At 34.0% G+C, this 23,789-nt stretch overlaps 1 protein-coding gene across 1 annotated transcript; it reads left to right on the forward strand.

The window, feature by feature from the left end:
* Positions 1-19,186: 19,186 nt before the first annotated feature.
* Positions 19,187-22,526, forward strand: LOC127558711 (protein S100-A12-like). Its single transcript, XM_051991962.1, has 3 exons — positions 19,187-19,246; positions 21,211-21,369; positions 22,257-22,526. The coding sequence occupies exons 2-3, from the start codon at positions 21,232-21,234 to the stop codon at positions 22,407-22,409; spliced, it is 291 nt and encodes a 96-aa protein (XP_051847922.1). The 5' UTR covers positions 19,187-19,246; positions 21,211-21,231; the 3' UTR covers positions 22,410-22,526.
* The last annotated feature ends 1,263 nt before the right edge of the window (positions 22,527-23,789 follow it).

Raw genomic sequence — 23,789 nt, forward strand, 5'->3', positions numbered from 1 at the left:
GGGGTATGCCCTTAGCGGGCAGGCTAAATCCTGAGAGTTAGCTTGCTAAAAAAGCTATTTATCTGTAAGGAGGGGTTAGCTGTAAGAAGGATTGGGAAGCTTAATGGAGTTAAGGGAGATACCACGTGAAGGAAAAGCTACCATAAGGCAGAGTGCCATGGCAGGCAGACCCAAAGGAAGGTAGCAGCAAAGCCATGGGCCATAAGTTCTTTTATAGGGAAAATTTAGCCTCAGGGTCTTGATATAACTTGGATTTTTAACTGGATTACTTTTAGAAAGTGGGACCAAGGAACTAAACTGATCTCTATTATTAGAACCTTCTTCCTGCTTGCCTAAGGGATTAATTTTGATCAATTCCTCTGCTAACCACATCTAACATTGAAGATGTCATCAATCCTTGATCATAAATGTTAAAAGGACATGAATAGGCTGTTTTCAAATGAAGAAGCCAGAACTATGCTCTAAATCACTATTGATTAGAGAAATGCAAATTAAAACATACCTATCAGAAATGACAAATGCTGGAAAGGGATGAGGGAAAATAGATACATTAATGAATTGTTGGTGGAATTGTGGACTGGTCCTAATCCTTCTGCAAAACAAGTTGGAATTGTACCCAAAGGGCTATATAACTCTGTATACCATTTTACCCAACAACACTACTAAATCTGAACTTCAAAAAGATCAAAGGAAAAGGAAAAGGACCTGTATGTACAAACATTTATAGCAGTTCTTTTTGTGGTAGCAAAGACTGGAAATTGAGAGGATGTCCATCAATTGGGAAATAGCTGAACAAGTTATGGTATATGATTACTGTGCTATAAGAAATAATGAGCTGCTTGTTTTTTTTAGGAAAAAACATGGAAAGACTTGGAATTATGAGGGAAGATGCTATAATCTCCAGAGAAAGAATTAACAAATAGAAATATGTATAGTATGGCCTTATATATATGTAGGTGTTCTTACATACACATATTCTGTATATATGTATACATATGTTTGTATATGTGTATAGATATATTTAGTTTGATTATAGACCTCTAGAGTAGAGTAGGGGGAAAGGAAACATAAAATAAAAAGTACAAAGCAAAAAACAAAGAAAACTTAGAAGGAAATATAGAAAATCTGGGTAACTCTGAAAACATGTAGTATTTATTACATAGATTTTTTTTTTTAAAAAGCAAACAGTTTGAAATGGAAGTTTATTGTTTTATATTGAATCCTCAGATTTTCAGGATATGTCATCTTGGAATGCATGCTGAATTCCTTTTCTTCAGAACATTTTTTTCCCCATTTTCTTCTGTGGTTTCTGGTAAGTGCAGAATAATCTTTTATTATCCAAATTTCCTTTTTTATATATTTGAATGTCTCCTGGTCACTTGAAGAATTTAGGAATTGTTCAATTTACTACTGTTTCTTGGAGTTTGCATTATAGGGTGTGTGTGTGTGTGTGTGTGTGTGTGTGTGTGTGTGTGTGTGTGTGTTTAGGTGGTCTATGGATTCTTTTGATAATGCTTTTTCTGTATTTAGAAATTCTGGACTATTTTCTTGAATTATTATTATTATTGCATTGTAGTATTCAGTTTTTGTTGTTATTTTTTGACTTGTCATTTTTTTGGGGACACCTGATCCTAATATTTTCTCTATACAGCCTATCTTTGAGATTAATGTATTTCTCTTGTGTAGAGGTCATGTGTTCTTTTAATATTATTATATTTTGCTTCTCTTCTTCTAGATTCTTACTTCACTTTTCAATATATTTGTATTCCCAATCTGCTGTTCTCTTTTGCTTTTGGGAGAGACTTAACCCCATATGTTCAAACTTATCCATTCTGCTAATTCTTTCAGCTGTGAAATAAATCTGTATTTCTCCCTTAAACTATTCAGAAACATTTTGTCATAGTGCTATATTCTTTTGGGAATCATTGCCTCTTCAAATATTGGTTCAATTTCCCATTTTACAGTATTTATTCAGAGATATTTGGAATTGTTTAGATGGCTATTTTCTGCTGTCTTTTCTCTTTTACTTTTAATATGTTTTTCTTTTAGTTTGTTTGTGATCAATAATTTCAATTGCGTTTTCTTCTTCCTAAGATACTTGATAATTTCATCATTTTTTCATCTATATTCCCTTACTGTTTGCTTTCTGTGTTCTTCCACTTTGATGGCAGATCCCTAAAGAGCTAGATCCAAAGGCCTCTAAGCTTCTTCCAGACTTGAGGAATTCAATTTTTGCTACCCTTAATATCTGCTGTAAGTGATTTCAGTGGGGATAGAACTGACTCAGCTAAATTTCAGTCTCTTTTTCTTGAGGTCTAGTAGAGACCAACATGACTACTGGTGCTTTGTCCTAGTTTCTTCCATTTAAAAAAGTTTCTCTGGCAGAGAATATGTATTGTAACTATAATAACAGTGCATTAAAGTCTTAGGCAGAGTGTGTTTCTATTTTCCTATATCTCTATCTCCTCTGTATTGGGGTGGGGGATTAGAGGCAAAATTGTGTTCTCTTGCTTTTTGACATAGAATGGTGAGATGAGGGTGAGGACTTGTAGCTAGCTGAAACTGCAACAGCAACAAGGAAATTGTTATGTGGATCGCATAGCACAAGATCCTTGGTTAAGTTGTGCTGCTCTACCAGATCATGAGCGCTGACAGGGGAAATATTGAGTAAATAAATTAGGAATTAGTATTTAACCTTTCCTATAAATGTAAGCTATTATTTATGCTTTCTGCATATTCCTTGTTGCTTACCTGTGGAGGTTATTGTCCAAAAAATGAGATAAGATAATTTTGGTTGACAGAATCACTATTACAAGGATTTACTGCAGAAAACATACTGATCGATTAGTTTAGGCCTTTGTTTGGGCCAAAGGGAGGAAACAATGAAAAAGATACTTTTTATTTATTAATTTTATTAATATTCATTATAATCCATTTGTGAATTTTGTTTATATTTATTATAAATTTAAGAGATGAATTATTTTAGTGAGAAGAAAGATTTTGCAGGAGTTTGGGCTTGAACCAGGAACTGAACTTGAACCAGCAACACTTCAGATCCTGAGATAGAAATAATTTGGATTTAAATGAGAACAGACTTTGTTGGCAACTGATAGAGGGCAAAGCCTCCTTAGATTGAGAGGGAAGGTAGGTACAGCTTGAGGAGCCCTACAAAAAGTCTTTGATGAATTAAACTGTGTTAAGATGGGGCAGAAGTAAGTACACCAGTAGGAATCACTTTTAAAGCTAGACAAATTTATGCTCATTTTAACTAGAAAATAAATAATAACCTGATTTTTTTTTATCCAACAGATCTTATCCTTCTAGATGGGTGCTGATAAATGTTTAACAACCAGCTCTCAAAAATGTTTACACACCAACTTTCAAAAAGTTTAATCTATATTAACATTTTCTTCACCATTTTATTAAGTCTAATAAATCAATAGTACAATAAATCAAGCCCTGATCTGCAGTGTTTGTTGATTTTTTTAAGGTATAAATTATCACACTGAAAATTGAACAATCAGCTCTCATGATCTGGTCCAAGTTGAATCAAACTCAACCCTGCTAATATATCCAAATAAATCTTTGTAGGTCTCATACATTTTTTTCCAAATCAAGTACCTAATAAAATAGACTTTAGAACTAAAATAGACTCTAGTTCAAACTCCAGATTGGATAGATGGGGAAACTAAGGTCCAAAGAGCTAAAAGGACTGATCTACTAAAGCTTGAATTGAATTGAATTGTTTTATTGTCATGCCTTTTTAACTTCATCACTCAGTTTATTCTTGAAATTTGAGTCCGAATGACTTTTGATGGTTTTTAAAATATAAAATTCACTCAGAAGATGAGTTTTCACCAAGAACAGGAGAAAGAATATGTTACTGAGTCTTAAGGTAATTCCCAGAGAGAAGTCCTTCAAATATTTTGTGCAAGGAGACTTTGAAATGAAATTTTGGCTTATCTATTTCAAAACATTTAATGTTGTTGCTTTATGGACACAGCTCAACTCTATCCATTAGAGTGGTGAATGCCTGACTTGGTCTTAGAAATTAGAATTGTAGATGTCCTTGATGGCTTTAATTTGACTCCCATACATTCTTGGGTTATAGAATAAAAAAGTAAGACCTAGAGAAAGGAAATGACTTGCTGTCAAAGTTGCAAAGAAAACCACTGGAAGAACCAGAACCAGAACTAAGATCTCCTGACTTCCAACCTACTATTCTACTATATCACACTGCCTTTGTGTGCAAAGTCATAACTAGGACAATGTAACTAAGGCTTTGTACCAGGGCAATAAAATTTGGAGGGTGATTTAACAGAATAGAAACAACTGAGCTAGCACCTAATTAGCAAGAATAATCTATTAAAAAACCCACCAAGATATTAGATTGTCTTTCATTGAGTTTATAGTCAAAAGACTTTGATTCCCAACTCTGATACTTATCCTGGACAAGTGAAAGAACCCCTCTGTGCCTGTTTTCTATCCTGCAAAATAGATTTGATAATTTTTTCATCAACTTCATCAATTTGTTGAGAGGAAAATTGAACTCGGGTCTTCTTGACTGTTGGCTTAGCACTCCATTCATTGCTCCACCTATCTTTTCTTAAGGCAAGATCCTGCTGAACAGGCTCTCTTCTTGGTATCAATATATTGATAATGATAATGGCGGATGGTGAGGAAACAGAATCATTTATTTCTCTTTTTTTCTACCAAGCAGAAAGCTATTTAGATTGTAAAGAATAATACAAAAACAGTGTGCAGGATGTTGAAAGTCATGGTAAGTAAAGACATGATAAAAAGATTCTTAGCTGTAATCAAAAAGTTCCAACATCTGGGAAAGATAAATTGCATTGCATAATTCTGAAAGTACTACAAGATATAATTGGTGAGATATTGGTCACTCTCAGTGATCTTTGAGAATTGATGGAAAACATAATTGGACAAGTTATGCAAATGTTTTTGCCATTTTCCCTTAGAGGAAGAAGGTAGTAAAATTTTCAAATAATACTCCAATGTGCTTGACTTTAATTCTTGGCAAGGTTCTGGAACATAGAATTGAATGAAATAGGGATACCTAGATAAAGAGATTCCTAGCAGAGAAAGAAGAGATTTCTGATTTCCTGCTTCCCTAGGCTGAAAAAAGGAAGAAGAAAGCAAGAAGTTGGGAAATGGCTATTTCACCAGGAAATTCAATGCAAGAGCTAAATCTGTAGTAATAGCCTTGCCCAATGGACTGAGATGGAGAAGCTTTCTTTGGGAGTTACCTTCCTGGTAAGGGGAACACCTGAAACATTGATTTGGATAAGTGAAACTAGAATTGGTTGTTTGGGATGTAAGAGGCTGAACTGAGAGGGATAGAAGCAGGGATGATCATTAATTGAAGAATAGGTATTTGTTCTAGGATTAGAAGAAAGTTCAGAAAGGAAGCAAAGACTGGGTCCCTGAACCAGCACAAAGCATGGCATATTAAGGTTCCAAAGTTCCAAAGTTCACACACACTATTTGCAGCACGTGGTTTCCTTTAGAGTTTTTGTAGTTTTATCTTCATCCACATGAGGCTTACAAGTTCATAAACTTAATAATTTAAAGCTGGAAGGGACAGCTCTAAATGTTCCATAGTGGAAGAACTCTAATTCAATCCAAGCTGAGATTATCTTTTCTTCAAGACTTGCTTTCCCTCTCCTTCACTTCTTTATTTTTATCAACGTCATCATTGGGACCATTCAATTGATTGAATTAAAATTTTGATCTTATCTTTGACTTTTTTCTCTTAGTTTTCACAAATAATCAATAATCAAATACCGTTGATTCAACCCCTTTAATATGTCTCACATTAGGTCCCTCCTCTTTATTCTTATTATAATAGTACAGGTTGTCATTACCACCTATATGTATCATTGAAAAAACATCCAAATCAGCCTTTTCCCCTTTTCATTTTTGTCATTGTACACCTAATACTTATTTGAATGCTTGTTGATTGGTTTACTCTCTCCTCCCTCTAATCCATTCTTCATGCTACTGTCTATCTAGTCATTATTAAACATAGATGTGGTCACATCACTTTTTTGCTCATAAGTTTTTATCAATTTCCTAATTGTCTATTTGATAAACAATAGCTTGGTATTCTAGGACTCCCCAATATAGTGCCATTTTATCTTTCTAACATTATCTTACCTTGCTGCTCTCCATTCATTCTATACTGCAGGTCTTAGCAACTAAAGATTGCCAAAACTCTTTCTTCACAATAACCCTGTAAAATGGTATTATCCCTATTTTACACATGAGGAAATTGGGGGTTAGATAAATTCATAAATGCAAAAACTTGAAAACAAAGTACATCATTTTCGAATAGCTGAGCAGAAGATAACATGAATATTACTAAATATTATTGTGCTGGATTAGGTCGGTTGTTTTTTTTTTTTTCTGGTCTATACCTGAAATATCTTCTATATGATATTGCTTCCAGTCAGTAATTTCCTTTTATATACATTAAATATTATTCTATGATTTATAGTCTTAAATAGTTTCTGGAGGCACTGAGAGGTTTAGGAGTTTGTCTAGTGTCATCAAGCTAGTATATATTAGAAGCTAAATGTGAGCCAAGATCTTCCTGACACAGGCTACCCTTCTATCTTTTATTCCAGGCTGTCTCTCATTAGGAAGAATTAATATGAAAACTTCAAACAAATATGGAGAGATTTGTATACAGAAATGAGAACACAAGGTCTATGACATATTTTGTTGTTGTCATTCATTTGCTTCAGTCCTACTCTTCATCACCTCATTTGGGATTTTCTCAGCAACGATATTGGAGTGATTTGTCATTTGTCATTTCTTTCTGCAGTCTCTTTTACAAATGAGGAAATTGAGGCAAACAGGATGAAATGACTATGATATTTACACTCATTGTAAATGAAGACATTAAAAGGTTAGAAAATAAATGGAAGAAATAGCAATTGTCAAAGTTTCTCTGGAAACTTGCTTCATTTCTCAAACATAGAGGTAACTGAGTCAAATTTATGAAAAATAAGTGCTATGCCCCAATTGATAAATGGTCAAAAGATATGATCTGTGCCCAAAGGGGTATAAAATCATTCATATCCTTTGACCTACTTGGCATGAATACCAAAAGAGATTTAAAAAATGGAAAATGACCTATATGTACCAAAAAATATGACTAGCAACTCTCTTTTCAGGGCAAAAAAATTAGAAATTGAGGGGATGACCATCAGTTGGGAAATGACTCAATAAACTGTGGTATGTGTTTCTGATGGAATATTATTATTCTATAGAAAATGATGAGCAAGATGCTCTCAGGAAAAAAAAATCTAGAAAGGCCATCATGAATTCAAGCAAAGTGAAATATGCTGTATACAAAGTAATAGCAATGTTCTAGGATGACCAGTTGTGAATGACTTTGCCATTCTCAGTAGTATAATCATCCACTACAATTACTTTGAAGGACTTATGATAAAAAATTCTTTCCATACCCAGAGAAAGAACTGATTGTGTCCAAATACAGATTGAAACATTCTCTCTTTCTCTCTCTCTCACTTTTTAAAAAACTTAATTTTTCTTTAGGGTTTTTATTTTCATTATGTAAGTGTTATTTTTTTCACAATGACTTTTATGGAAATGTATTGCATAACTTCACAAGTGGTTTCTTAATTGTGGGTGGGGATAAGGTAGAGAAACTAGAACTCAAAAATTATAAAACAAATGTAAAATATTGTTTTGAATGTAACTGGAAAAAATATTGAATAAATAATTTTTTAAAAGGTCTGCAAATTATATGCTTACTTGTTAAAGTTAAGATAGCATCTTTCACTAAATAATAAATATACACTGTTGAATATATTAGCTCTTTCAATTTTACATTTTTGTTGTTTCATTTTTGCCTAATAGTTTTATGAAACATACTTTGTGGCATACATGTTTATTTATTTATTTTGCTGCTAAAATGAAAATTTTAATTTGAAAATTAAAAAAAAAAAAAGAAAAGAGAAAGTACCTTGCCCAAATATAGTTTGTGTCTAAATCACATATAAATTCAAGTTCAAGCTTCTTTCCATCTCACCATTCTGTCTCTACTACTCATCCCATCTTCAGAGACTCCCTTTCTCACTTTCTAGCTCCAGCCAAGTTGGGTTTTTCTGTCACTACATTCTTGCTAGTGTAACATGGATGATGAAGCTGAGCATGTGTCCCAGCCCCTTTTGATGATCTGGCCCCTTGCTAAAAACATGCATGATCAGCAGCTCTGATTGGGCTTATGGTATTCTAGTCACCTGGAACTTTTTTGGGAGAAGGAGTAGATAGGAGGGGGATGGTAAGGAGTCAAAAAATTCTAGGAAGAAAGCTAACTCCCTTCTCTTTGAGTTCAGATTACCTTTGGACTAAACCTGATTCATGTGAGTCCCAAGCATATTTTTTTTTTTCTGATGAGCCAATGGCTAACATTATTACCTCTACTTATATGTCCCCTTTTCCCTTTTTATCTCTTGAAATTCTAGTCATACTTTAAAAACCAAATGAAATGCCACCTTCTCTATGAAGCTTTCCTTGATCCTTCTTCCAGTAGTCAGTCTGCTTCCCTCCAAACTTACATAGCATCTTGTTCTATATTTGTACACTATAGTTACCTTTGTTAGATATTCTAACTCCTTAATAATCTATAAGCTTTGTGAGGGCAGCAATCCTATTAATCTAAGCTTTATATCTTTCCCATGCCCTGCTCAAAAGAATAACAAATTGACATTTGTTCAATTGAATTGAAAGAAAATCAGTCTTTTAATTAGGGATGTTGTGAAACTCAAATATAAAGTAATTTGCAAACCATAGTGTGCTGTATAATGTTGATTATTGTTATTATTGCTATTAGTAATTTTTTATTAAAAATAAATAAATAAAAAATAAAAATTTATTATTTCAGTTAACAAACTTCTAGTCTGGTGATGGCTTAATTCCCTGAGCCTTTCTACAGAATTGCTGAGCTCAAGCAATGTTTATAGAACACTATGGGAATGTACTGGGAAATGCTTAACAACTAAACTCTCAAAAAAAAAAGAGTACATACTTTTAAGTTTAATCTTCATTATTAACACTTTCTTAAGTCTTTACAATGAATAAAACAATAAAGAAAATTGATTTGTAGGGACTGCTGACTTTTGAGGTATAAATGCTCACATTGAAAATTCAACAAGTTCGTAAAAGTTGGCTCCAGCATATACCTGCTTTTAACCATAGTATCCTACACCAATCCAGAAGTTCTGACTCACTTTGCTTTTACTTATTGCTTGTAGACAGCCTCCAAGTGGGAGAGTGCATAGTACATTCTTCAAAGCTGTGTCTGCAGTTGATGATATCCTCACAGTCTTGATTTCCTTAATGTGAACACTCATCTAGAAAATATGGGTCATAATTAGGAACTCTATGCCTTCTCTAGTTCCTGTTTCACTAGGTAGGATAAGGAACGAGATTGGTGTCAAGGTACAAGCTGTACATTTTTTGATGATATAGGTGAAGGCTTAATGGGGTTTAGTGCTATGAACAATGGGTGAAACTTTCAGCACATGACCAGTCTATTTCTACACATGAGTAAACTTAAATGCATTATCCCAAGGAAAGGGTCAGAGATAAGAGATGAGTCTGTATATTGTGAAGTTGTGGACAGAAAGGAGTCAGCTAGCTCTCAAGAAGTACCCAGAACCATCAGTCAGAGACAATTAGCTACAAACCAAATAAGTCAAGTAAAAGGATATGAATTTGAGTTAAGTTTATCATAACTTGAGTTATTGTGTGAGTTTAAATCAGGAAATTAAGGAACTAGTTCTGTCTTTCCCTCTCCCTGGTTTTGTTTTGTTTTTTTTTTAGTGGAGTTGCAACTGGGGATGTCCTTTTCTTATCTCCCTGTTCTCCTTGAATCTCTAACTGCCTATTGGACATCCCACCTGAATGTCTCAAATTCAATATAGTCAAAATAGAACTCATTGTTGTCCCCCTTAAACTTAGCCTTCCTTATAACTTCCTCATTTCTGTCAAAAACACCATCATCCTAATAATCCAGATTTGTAACCTATAAGTCACCCTTGGCTCTCACTCTAGTTCCCACTTATCTCCTCATATTTAATATGTTGTCCATTCTTGTAGATTCCATGTACTCATCATTGCTTGTGTGTATGTCCTTGTCATACCATCATCACCCTAATCTATACCCTCTCATCATCTCTTGATGGAATGGTTGCAGTAACTTTTCAATTGCCCTCCCTTTCTCTAATCTCTCTTCTTCAATCTATTCATCATACCTAATACCAGGTTTATGTTTCTAAAGTTCAAGTGTGACAATGTCACTCTTCTCCTCAAGAAACTAATGTCTCCTAATAGTGCTTAATTAATAATAATCATAACAAATAACAACTCCCCTGGATGGCATTTAAAACTCTTTCTAATATGACTCTAATCTATCTCTCCATACTATTTACACATTTTTTCCTTTCTGTATTCTATGATCCACTCAAGCTGACCTTCTTGTTATTCCCTATATACAGTATTCGAATACTTGCTTTACTATTTTCTTATTGACTGTCCCTCATGCTCAACAAACTCTTCTTATTTACATCTGACTCTTGGGACTTCTACTTCCCTTCAAATTCAAACAGCATTTCCTTCAAGACATCTTTCTCCAGTTAGAACTCCCCAATTCAATCACTACTTCCCTCCTTCCCCAAATGTGTAATGGAGGGGACTGGCCAATGATGGTTCAATCTTTAGAACATACACCGTATCTGTCTGCTTCCAATTCATGTGCAGTTTTATTTATGAACTTATTTCTGGAAGTGCATGATAGTTTCTGAATGTAAATACTCACAAATGAAAAAAATGTGTTTAGTTGTTAAATGAAAAGTTAACAATCTGCTGTAGGCTGGTTAGAAGTGGTTGTAGCACGTCCTTGTTTAAAAGATTTTATTGAAAGACCTTGGGAGAGATTGTATCTCAGGTTTCTTAGTTCATTCCTTGTTGATAAGGTTTTTATTGGTCATAAGAAACACTTTCACCAAATGAGGGAAGAATTGTACATCAAGAAAACAGAGCAAGCATGGTAGCTGTTCTGTTGATACATAAAATATTTCTTTGTTAGAGGTGCCATAAGGCTATCAAATAAGACCATATCCTAGTGTTTAATACCTTCCCAATGAAGCAACCTTGCTTGTTAGGGGGAATGGACTAGAAACAAGATATTTCTGAGTATCCTTAGTTCTTAGATTTGATGGAGCACATGAGCCAACTTTTCAAGGAAGGGTAATTCCAAGTGGAGTTCTGTGGTCCTCTTTACAATTGTGCAAATTCACACTTATTGTTCTCATGTGAGATTATCTTTGGGTGGGAAACAAGTTTATTGTGTTGATATAACTGACTTTTTATTTTAAACTTCTAGTACTTGTTAAATAAGTTATTTTTTTCTATAAAAAGATAAGAACTTTAAATGGAATAGATTGGTAAATGATACATGTGTTCCCCAAATTTATTTTTTTCTTTTAAAATTACATTTTATTTTTCCTAACTAAATATAAAAACAATTTCAAACATTCATTTAAAATTTTTTTGACATCCAAATTTTCTTCTTCTCTTACTCTCATCCCCCTTCCTAAGACAGAAAGCAGTTTGATTTAGGTTTATATATGTGCAATCATGTAAATATATTTCCATATTAGGCATGTTGTTAAAGAAGAAATGGCTGAAAGAAAAAAATCACGAGAAAAATAAAATGAAAATAGTATGCTTCAATTTGCATTCAGACTCCATCAATTCTTTCTTTATATGTGGACAGCATTTTCCATCAATTACTTTGGATTAATGTATTGCTGAGAAGAGCTAATATTTATCTCCAATATTTATCATTTTCTTTCCAGTCATATTAGCCAACCTCTTAGGTATGAGGTGCTATCTCAGAGTTGTTTTAATTTGCATTTTTCTAATCAATAAAGTAGATTCACTAATCAATAAATTAGATCACTAAAGCAATAGATTTAGAACAGTTTTCATATGAATACAGATATCTTTTATTTTTTTTTTCATCTGAAAACTTCCTATTCATATCCTTTGACCTACTCTTATAAATTTGAATCGGTTCTCTATATATTGAGAAATGAAGCCTTTATGAGAAACACTTGCTGTACAAATCATTTCCCAGTTTTTGCTTTCCTTTTAATCTTGGTTGCATTGGTTTTGTTTATGCTTACTCTTTTTGATTAAATATAATCAAATTTATCATTTTTTGCAAATATAACATAATATAATTATAGCATATGATTTAATTACATATTTCTTAACTTTTATATAAAAATATCCATCTCTTATCATGTACTCGAAGCATATTGAGAATGGGGAAGAGCAAAAGGAGCAAAGGAAGGAAAGGAAGATTTATTAATTACCTTATGAACCAGGTACTATGCTAAGTGCTTTATAAGTATTATCTCACTTGCTCTTCAGAACAACCATGAGAGGTAGGTGCGATTATTATCCTTATTTTACAATTGAGGAAACTGAGGTAGGCAGAGGTTAAATGGCCCAAGGTCATATAACTAGTGTCTTATGTAAGATTTGAATTTAGGTTTTCCTGATTCCAGGCCTAGCTCCCACTCCAGTGTTTCACATGGTTACAGAAGTTGTGGCTAGGATTCACAGAAAGAATTCCTATAGAATTTAAATCTTCTAATCCTTGGACATTCTCTATCTAGTCATTTTGGAGGTCTTATATCAGTTTATGAAATCTTGTGGTATTTTGAGGGTTCCATTATGTTATCAGTCAGTCAGAATGTTCTATCTTTAATCCTCTTCTCTCTCTGCCTTCTCTCCTTTCTCATTCACTTTTCAGTTATTATATTTATGTAAGTCACTACCAAATTGGCCTCTCTTCCCTCTAATCTCTCCCTAGAACCACTGTTCTATACTTGCAAGTTTCTGCTAGATATCTCCAAGAGTATCTAAAACATAGTCTGTCTAAAATGAAAATCCTCTTTTTCAAAACTGTAAAAAATTTTTAATTACAATTTTATTTTGTCAAATACATACAAAGGTAGTTTTCAATAATCACCTCTGCAAAACCTTGTGTTTCAATAAATTTATTCATTTTGCATTTCATAATATTCTCTGTCTTTTGTTTGGTCATAAATTTTTCCCTTCTCCATAAATCTGACAGATAAACTCTTCCATATTTCCCTAATAAGTTTATATTATTATTCTATATGTCTAAATCCTATTCACATTTTGACCTTATTGTAATTTATCATGTAAAATATTGGCCTATACTTAGTTTTTATCATGTGTTTTCCAAGTTTTCACAGCAGTTTTTGTCAAAAAAGTAAGTTCTTATAGAAGAAGTGGGTACTTTGGGTATATCAAACACTAAGTTATTATGGTCATTTACTATTGTGTCTTGAGTACCTAATCTATTCCACTGATCTACCCCATTGTTTCTTAACCAGTAGTAGATCATTTTGATGACTATTGCTTTATAACATAGTTTGAGATCTGGTATGGCAAGGTCACCTTCTTTTGCGGTTTTTCATTAATTCCTTGAATATTTTTGACTTTTTGTTCTTCTAGATGAATTTTGTTATAATTTTTTCTACCTCTATAAAATTATTTTTGGTAGTTTTATTGACATGACACTGAATAAGTAAATTAATTTTGGTAGAATTGCCATTTTTATTATATTGGATTGACCTACTCATGAGCTATTGATATCTTTCTAATTGTTTAGATCTGACTTTATCTGTGTAACGTGTTTTGTAAATAGTGTTCATTTAGTTTCTGGACTTTACTTGGCAGGTAGAGTCTCCAGTATTTTATATTGTCTACAATTATTTTCATTGTAATTTCTCTGTTTCTTGCTGCTGAACTTTGTTGGTAATATATAGTAATGCTGATTATTTATGTAGGTTTACTTTATATCCTGAAACTTTGCTAATTTTTTTTGTCAATTTGTTTAATTTTTTAATTATTTCAAGCAGTTTTTAACTAGGTTTTTAGTTGATTCTCCAGAATTATTTGAGTGTACTATCATATCATCTGCAAAGAGAGACTTTTGATTTTTCATTGCCTATTTAATTCCTTTAGTTACCTTTTCTTCTCTTATTGCTCTGGCTAACATTTCTAGTACAATATTGAATAATAGTGAGGATAATGGATAGATATGCTTCACTTTAATTTTATTTGGGAAGGCTTCTAGTTTATCCCCATTACAGATAATGCTTGGCTGATGGTTTTTCATAGATACCACTTATCATTTTAAGGAAAGCTCTACTTTTTCCTGTGCTCTCAATTTTAAAAAAATAGTAATATGTGCTATATTTTGTCAAAAGATTTTTCTGCATTTATTGAGATAATCATGTGATTTCTATTGGTTTTGTTATTGATGTGGTCAATCATTCTGATAGTTTTTCTAGTTTTGAATTAGTCTTGTATCTTGGCATGAATTTTATCTTGTCATAGTATATTATCTTTATGGCATACTACTGTAATTTCTTTGTTATCATCTTATTAATTTTTTTTGTATCAATATTCATTAGGGAGTTCATTGATGGCTTGTTCAATTTCTTTTTCTAAGATAAGGTTATTAAGTATTCTATTTCTTCTGTTAATCTGGGCAATTTATATATTTTAAAATATTCTTTGGTTTCACTTAAGTTGTCAGATTTATTGTCACATAATTGGGTAAAATGTTTCCTAATAATTGTTTTAATTTCCTCTTTATTAGTGATGAATTTATTAATTTCATTTTTGATATTATTATATTGTTTTCTTTCTTTAAAAAAAAATCAAATTAGCCAACACTTTTGTGGTTCAGGGTTTCTAACTTGGTGTGTAATTGGAAAATTTTAATTCATTTTTCTATTTTTTAAGGTGTATGCCCAATTCATTCATGTACTTTTTTTCTATTTTATTGACGGAAGAGTTTAGAGAAATAAAATGTCCCCTAAGTACTGATTTGGCTGCATCCTATAAATTTTGGTATGTTATCTTAATATTGTAATTCTCTTTAATGAAATTATTACTTCTACTCTTTGTTTTTTGACTTATTAATTTTTTAGACTTAGATTAGTTTCTCATTTTTTTGACCTATCTTTTCACTGTCCTTTATTGAATATAATTTTTGTTTCATTATGCTCTGAAGAGGAGACATTTAATATTTCTGCCTTTCTACATTTGACTGAGGTTTTTATGCCCCAATACATCATTTTTTATGTACATATCATGTACTATTGAGAAAAAGTTATATTCTTTTCTATTTCCTTTCAATATTTTCTAGCAGTCTGTCATATCTAACTCTTCTGAAATTCTATTTACTGCCTGAACTTCTTTCATGTTTATTTTATGATTTAATTTATTTAGTTCTAAAAAAGAAAAATTGAGATCCCTCACTAATTTAGTTTTGCTCTTTATTTTCTCCTGTGCCTCACCTGGCTTCTCCTTTAAGAATTTGGATGCTAGTCCTTTGTATAGTGGCAAGGAATTGGAAACTGAGTGAAAGCCTTTCAATTAGGGAATGGCTGAATATGTTATGGTATCTGAGTGTAATGTGATATTATTGTTCTGTAAGAAATGATGAGCAGACTGATTTTAGAAAAGTCTGGAAAGACTTACAAGAATTGATGCTGAATGAGCAGTACCAAGAAAACATTGTACACAATTACATGATTATGTGATGATCAACTGTGATGGACTTAGCTCTTTTCAAAAATGAAGTGATTCAAGGCAATTCCAATAGACTTGTGATGGAAAGTGCTATCCATATCCAGAGAGAACTGTGGAGATTAAATGTGGATCAAAACATAGTATTTTCACCTTTTTATTGTTTGTTTGCTTGTTTTTTCTTTTTCTTGGTTTTTTTTCTTTTAATCTGATATTTTTGCATAACATGATGAATATGGGAATATAATTAAAAGAATTGCATTTGCTTAATCTATATTGGATTTTTTGGGTAAGGAGGGAGAGGAGAAGAGGGAGAAAAATTTGGAAGACAAGGTTTTGCAAAGGTGAATGTTGAAAACTATCTTTGCATATATTTAGAAAAATAAAATACTACTAAAAAGAATTTGGATGCTATATATACCATTTCGTGCATATATGTTTAGTATTGATATTATTTTGTTGTCTGTGGTACCTTTTATCAATATATTGTTTGCTTACTTATCACTTTTAATTAGATCTATTTTTCCTTTTATTTTGTCCAATATCATGATTGCTATTTAATCCTCCCGCTTTGTTGATATTTCCCCATAGTCATTTTATACCTGCACCTTCTTTCTATGTATATTCCTTCTAACTGCCCTAAAAATAGTGATAGTTATTGAGAATTGTAAATATTACTTTTCCATGTGAGGATGCACATAGTTTAGCCTTATTGAATCATTTAAGTTTTTTACCTTTTTATGCTTCTTTTGAATCTTGCATTTGGAAATCAAAATTTTTGTTCAGTTCTGTCTTTTCATCAGGAAAGCTTGAAAGCTCTCTATTTCATTGAATAGTCATTTTTATCTTTGAAGAATTATGCTCAATTTTGCTGATTCTAGCTCTTTTGCTTTCCAGAATATTATATTCTGTGTTCTTCGATCCTTTAATGCATAAGCTGCTAAATGCTGAGTAATCCTCATTATGGTTCCATGATGTTTGGATTGTTTCTTTCTAGCTGCTTGCAATATTTGCTCCTTGATCTCGGAGTTCTGGAATTTGACTATAATGTCCCTGGGATTTTTCATTTTGTGATCTCTTTCAGGAAGTGATGTAGAGAGTCTTTCAATGTCTTTTTAACCTTCTGATTCTAGGATACCAAAGAATATCTAGGATATTCTCTTCTTTGATAATTTTTTGAAGTGTGATGTCCAGGTTCAATTTTTTTTTTATCATGGCTTTCCAGTAGCCTAATAATTTTTAAATGGTCTCTCTTCAGACTATATTCTAGGTTAGTTGTCTTTCCAATGAAGTAGTTCCCACTTTCTTCTATTTTTTTCTATTTTTGATTTTATTTAATTGAGTCTTAATATCTCATGGAACCATTAGGTTCTACTTATCTAATTCTAATTTTTAAGAAGTTATTTTTTTAGTTAGCTCTTTTACCTCATTTCCCATTTAGTCAATTTTACTTTTTAAGTAGTTGTTTTGTTTAGTAAATTTTTGCACACATTTTCTTATTTTTTGTGTGCTTCCTTTACCAAGCTGTTGATTCTTTTTTTTTTAATGATTCTTTTGCATCATTCACTTTTCTTTTAAGTTTTCTTCTTTTCTTTCTTCTTTCAAGGTGATTATGTATTAGACATAATAATCTAATACATATGTCTCGTTCTTTTTTATTTTGTGGCTCATCTCTTTTCTTTTCTTTTTTTTTTTTTTTCCTTTTGCTAAGGCAATTGAAATTAAGTGACTTGCCCAGAGTCACAGAGCTAGGAAGTGTTAAGTGTTAAGTGTTTGAGCCACCACCTTGCTGCTCCCAGTTTATCTTTTCTAGCTTATTTCATTACTTTTAAAGTTGAGCTCTGCTCCTGGAGTAAAAGGAGTATAGTCCCAAGCCGCTTGTTCCAGGGGCTGCAGGCACTGAGGCTGTGGAAGCCTGGTCACTGGCTTGCTGTTTCTCTGGGGCCCATGGAGAAGCCCTTGGTTGGCTTGATATTACAATAGGACTACAGGAGACCTGGAGATGCAACAGGGCTTGTGGGGAGCCTGAGCACTTACTTGCCTAGTGCTGCACTGGGATCCAGGATGAGCCTTGTACTGTGCTAGGGTCACAAGGGCCCAGTTGCTTACCTGTTATTATGCTGGACTCATGGGGGATTGGATCTACACTAGGGCCCTGAGGGTAGGGATAGGGGAAGAGCATACCTGCTCTACATTTTGGGATCTTGGTCACTTACCTGAGCTAGGATCAGGTCTCCTTCTGGTTTGCTGAGGCAAGGCCTACTGCTGTCTTGCCAGGGTACTGCCTTCCCTGGAGTCCATTCCCCTTTTACCAGAGATAGACCTTTCCTGATGATCTTCCAAGTTGTTTTGGGCTGGAAAATTGTTTTACCTTGTCTTTTTGTTGGATCTGCCATTCCAGAATTCATTTTTAGGTTCTACTTGACAGTTGTTTAGAGGTGAATTTTGAGAGTTCAGGGAATTTCCAAGTTACTCTGCCATCTTTGCTCCTGGAAGTCCATGATCCCCAAATTTGGTAAACTTCTAATGACATGTGTTCCCCATATTTGGTAGTGCAAAAATCCCCTAGATTTGGCAAACAACTGCTAATGAAATATGTCCTTCAAATCTGGTAAACAACTTCTAATGAGTTCCCTTTAGATCATAGTTTCCTTTCATTATCAACTTAGGTAATCAATCACCAATCAGAACTAGGGTGTAATTGGCTAATCATTATAATTAAAACTAGGGTACACCCACTGGAGATGCTCAGTTTCAGCCTGATCTTAGATAGTAGTTGAAGCTGACTCCTGTGGTCCTCCGCACCGAGACTCAAACATCCTACTTGTCTGATTGAGAGGTGTGCTAATTGATTCACAGAGATTTGCCAACTTGTGGTAGTGGTCCAAACACATGACCTCTGACTGGGTGGAGAGGGATCCTAATCGCAGAGTATCAGTATGAGACCTACTTATTGGAGAGAGTTTATTCCTAGTGGAATTGATGTTCATATTGTCTAATACATAATATAAGGAAATGTTTACACACATTTGATTAATGAAGTCTGATTGCAAGTCTTGAGGGGTATACATCTGCCTAGTATTTCTGTCACACTACTTAGCATAAGTAATTGTAAATCTGTTTTGGGTCTGGACACTGTCACAGAGGAGCTGGGGGGAAGGATGGTGGGGTTGTTGTTGGTGGTGCAGCTAAGAGCGGACCCTCTGCTTTGTGGCATGGGAATGTTCCTCAATGTGCTTAAGTGGTTTGGAGGAGGGGAAACAGGAAAGAGAAAGATTTCTTGGTCTTGGCCTGCTATATGCTAAAATTCAATTAGTGGTCAGAGAAAAAAACAAGTAAAAGCTCGTAAAAATAAAAAACAGAAGAGGTGTCCAGGAAACTTTTGGGTAATTAAACATTGTTTGGAAGTTGTATCATAGTGAATCATAAGGAATTTCCTAATCAGAAGAGGCGGGGGCCACGTATTTATCTCTATAAAAGTTACTTGGGTCTTGGGCTTCTCACTGATTCCTGATTTTCTTCACGGTCCTGTTCACCTGTCTTTCTACAGGTAAGTCTCCTTAACTTGAACCTACAATATGGAATCTCTAAGGTTTTCAAATAGTAAGCTTTAAAGGATCATGGATCAATGGATTCATATAAATCCATTGGTTTGACTTTGTTCAGGAGACTGAAGTTTTGACCCATTTTAGTGCCCCTTTGGACACATGTGGAGTTATGAAACCTGATTTCCAAGTTTAAGTTGGTTTAGTTCTTTGTGTCACAGTAATTTTAAGTGAGCTGAAATTGTCCTAAATGTTCTTTAAGATTCTTTCTAACTCTGACAATCTCAGGATCTCAAAAAAAAAGGAAAGATATAATTAGCCAGGTGTTTACAGATTCATTGTGCTTGACTAGGATGAGAATCTTGTTCATCCAGAAAGTCATTCTTATTGTAATGCAGTTATTTCTACCTCTTTGTGATCTCTTGTGGGATTTTCTTTTGCAAAGATATTGGGGTGGTTTGGAATTTCCTCCTCCAGCTCATTTTAAACTTGAGGAACCTGAGGTAAACAGAGTAAAGTGACATGTCCAGGGCCACACAGCTAATAAGTTTCTGAGGTCAGATTTGAACTCAGGAAGATGAGTGTTCCTGACTCCTACCAGGTCCTCTGTCTACTGAACAACTTAACTGCCAGAATTATTCCTAGATAAGCTCAAATGAAAAATAACCTCTCTCAATGACTCTAACTTATCTACACTAACAAATAAGGATATTAAAGAAGGCTTCTCAGCAGTGATAAAAACAGTAATAACACCAATAATATGATACTAATATTCCTATTAAATATAATAGAAGGCAAATTTACATATCAATAATTTTTATTTAACAGAAAAAAGCAGTTTTTTTTCTCATCTGTGCAACATGCAAGGAATATTAAATATAAAAGAACAGCAAGGTAGCAATTTATCTCAGACTATTTCAAACTGAATTTTTTTTTGAATAAGATGAGAAGAAAGAGATGGCAGTGATCTCAACATCAATTATAGTAGCACAAATGGGGTATCCAAAAGTTATTGATTTTAGGTTTTGGAATACAGGATTGTTTTTGTTTGTCCTTTGTTCTCAAAGAGACCCATGCCATCAGGGAGATGATGCTATGACATGCAAATAAATAGGATTTATCTGAAGGAGGGCTGTGCAAGGTCACCTGCCTCACTTTCCCCTCCAGAGCTATCTGGATCCAGGGGCCAGATATTGATCACTGGAGATGGCTCTGGAAACAGTGGGAGATCTTGGTCTTTTTAAGTTAAGGTTTTCAACAAGTCTCAATTTGACAGTCCCATTCAGAGCAGAAAACTTGTTTTCCTGTGATTTTCCTCAGGTTCATTTTTTAAAAATTGTTTTTTTTCAAAGCTGCTGGAAGGTGGAAGGAGACAGTGTGTGTGTGTGTGTGTGTGTGTGTGTGTGTGTGTGTGTGTGTATGTGTAAGCACAAGTGCATGTCTGCAAGGAATGGGACAGGGTGGTGAGGGATGAAAGAACCGCCAGATGTAATTTTAGCACAGTTAATCTAAGACTAGTAATCAACAAGGAGAGAATCAAGAACTTATTTAGACATAGTCCTTCCAACCCAGACAGAAATTTAAGGAGTAGAGGAATGAAGACTTGACAGGGAAAGGAAATGTAGAACATAGGATAATGATTAACGATAGTAATAACTAGCATTTATATTGACAGTTAACATTTATATTACACTTTAAATGTTGCAAAGCAATTTTCATATATTGCCAGTCTCATTTTATCTTCATAACACCCTTAGGAGGAAGGTGCTGTGATTATTCTCATTTTATAGATGAGGAAACTGAGGCAGAAAGAGGTAAAGTGATTGCTCAGGATCACACGACTAGTAAGTGTCTGAAGCCAAATCAGGTCCAGTGGTCTATCTGTCTGCCTAATCATAGAATTAAAACTGCAAGGGACTTTAGTGGTCATCAAATGCACCAGGTCAATCTATCTTTTCTCCCTTTTTAGGCTTTTAGAAGATTTGTGAAGATGACTGATTTGGAAAATTCCTGTGAAACGATAGTTAATATATTCCATCAATACTCTGTGAGGACAGGTGATTTTGACACACTTTCCTTTAATGAGTTCAATAGGCTTGTGAAGGAGCAATTTCCCAACTGGCTTGGGGTGAGTAGATTCATATTTGGGATGGATCAATTGCACTAATATTTCTAGATATGCCCTGGCGTTCCTTTCTCCATATTTTAGCATCCTGAATCAGCTCAATGCTTGGATGATATTTTGGCTTAGTTACTCTTAATCCTTTTATGTCCCAACCCAGATATGAGGCTGGCAAATTCACCAAGGGCTGATTCTGGAGCTGGTGGGGTGGAAGGGTGCGAATCGAAGCAGATTTAGCAAAAGAAATGTATTTACATAGAAGTACTTTGTGTTTGTTAGATTAAATTGAAGGAAAGAATGTCCACCGATTTTTTTCAAGCAGATCTGGAAATATATAATGGGAAGTAGAAAGAAAGCTAGTCTATGCTCTCTTATCCCCTACATGGTTCTATAACTAAAGAAAAAGTTCCTTAAGTAACAATTGCTTATGAAGTAGAAAGACTGAAAATAAAATTTACTTCTTTAGGGATAGGGATAAAAGGAAAACTGACTTCAGTGCCTGAACTCTATCCAGTGATTGACCTGTCAATATGACAAGCTTAGTCTGATATGGGAAGGCCTCTTTCTCTCTTTCTTTCTTTCTCTGTCTGTCTGTCTGTCTGTCTCTCTCTCTGTCTCTGTCTCTCTCTCTTTCTCTCTTTCTCTCTCTCTTTGTCTCTCTTCCTTCCTTTCTTCCTTCCTCTGTCCCTCCCTTCCTCCCTCCCTCTTTCCTTCTCCTTCCTTCTTTCCTTCTCACCACAATGTATCCTATAGTTAATTAATTAATCCTAGAATCTAAGACCTCAGTATATGGAGAAGGGAAAACACCAAGATGAAGAGTATGTTTGCAGAATCTTGGAGACAATTTATTAAACGTTGTGGTCATGCTCTCCAATAATCTTTTTTTTTTTTAGAGAGTAAATGATCCGGAATTTATCACAAACACCTTTCAAAGTGTGGATAAAAATAAAGACAAACAAGTCGACTTTGGGGAGTTCGTGAACTTGTTGATCCCTCTGATCAAAGCTACTCATGATCATCTGCATGAGAGAGATCATAAACACTGAGAGAATTGAGAATCTACCCATCCATCCCTCTCTCACTTCTCCTGATGAAGCATCTCTTCAAAATTTGAATGTATGATGAGGTCTGATAATAAAAAGGTTCCTGAAAATTCTTCCAAATTCCCTTGTGTTTTTCTTCCTTCTCTTTTACTTGCTTCCTCATCTCTTTTCTTGATTCAGATCTCTCTGACTTTTAGTTCCCTCATGAACAAATTAAGCAAGATTTCCATGACTTTGAGCAAAGAAGAGCAGAGATATGAGAAGTGGAGATGGTAAGAAGCATGGGAAGTATAGGTTGGGAAGGAAAAGAGTGATAGATCTTTCAGAGGAAATCTATAAAATTGTGTGAAATTGGTGATGGATTATATTAATTTTAGAAGGATACACCAAGGCCTCCTTTTATTGTTTTCATGTGGATTTTGGAAGACCATAGGTTCTCAAAAGCTATGCGAGTGGAATGTAGGGCCCTGGTTGCTTGTCCAAGCTATTTGAGAAGGGGCCCACTAACAGACTATATGTTCATTGGTCAAGATTAAATCTGAAGACTCATTACTAGAGAGTTGCCCACTAGGAAATGAAGTATTCAATCATATCCTCTAATCTACCTTTCATACATTATTAAACTTAAATTACAGTGAACTATTTCTGTTAATTATTGGCAAATTAGAGAAGTCTATAAAGTTAAATGATAGTCATTTACACTTGTAGCTCCTTGGGCTCTCTGAAATGCCTCAAATATGTTTGCCTCTTGCTATATTGAGTGTTATAACGTTGTTCTATTCTGTGTAAATAAGTACTTTTGCTTGAAATTCAAGAAGAAACATTTTCTCATCTCCTCCAATCCATCTTTCACACACTGACATGTTAATTCTCTTATGTAAAGATTTTATCATGGAACTTTTTTGCTCTATACCAACATTGATATCTTATCATCTATTTTGCAAAGTTCAAGCTCTTTCACTGGTAAACAAAGCCCTTCAAAATCTGATATCCCTTCACTTCTCTAGACATCTTATGATGCTTCATTTCACATGGTATTATTCCAGTTTGGAATTATTCTGCCTCTGGGAATGTGCTTAATGGGGAGTTAAATGGTGATTGTAAATATGCTTCAATACCTTAGCAATTAAGAATGGTGCAGAAGAACCCATCTAAAGTATATGATCAGAGAGATTTTCATCTGGAAAATGAGACCAGCTAGATAGTAAAGGTTAGCCAATGAACAGCTTCTTTGACATCCATGACACACCAAGAGAACTAGAAGAAAATATCCCTCTTCCCACCTCCAACAGAATGGATGGACTTTCCATGGGAGATATATGGGTGCACATGGACTAGACTTGCACAACATGAAACAAAGTCAGACAGTTGATATGACCCACA

The sequence above is a fragment of the Antechinus flavipes genome, chromosome 4 (assembly GCF_016432865.1).
Source record: "Antechinus flavipes isolate AdamAnt ecotype Samford, QLD, Australia chromosome 4, AdamAnt_v2, whole genome shotgun sequence".
Lineage (NCBI taxonomy): Eukaryota > Metazoa > Chordata > Mammalia > Dasyuromorphia > Dasyuridae > Antechinus > Antechinus flavipes.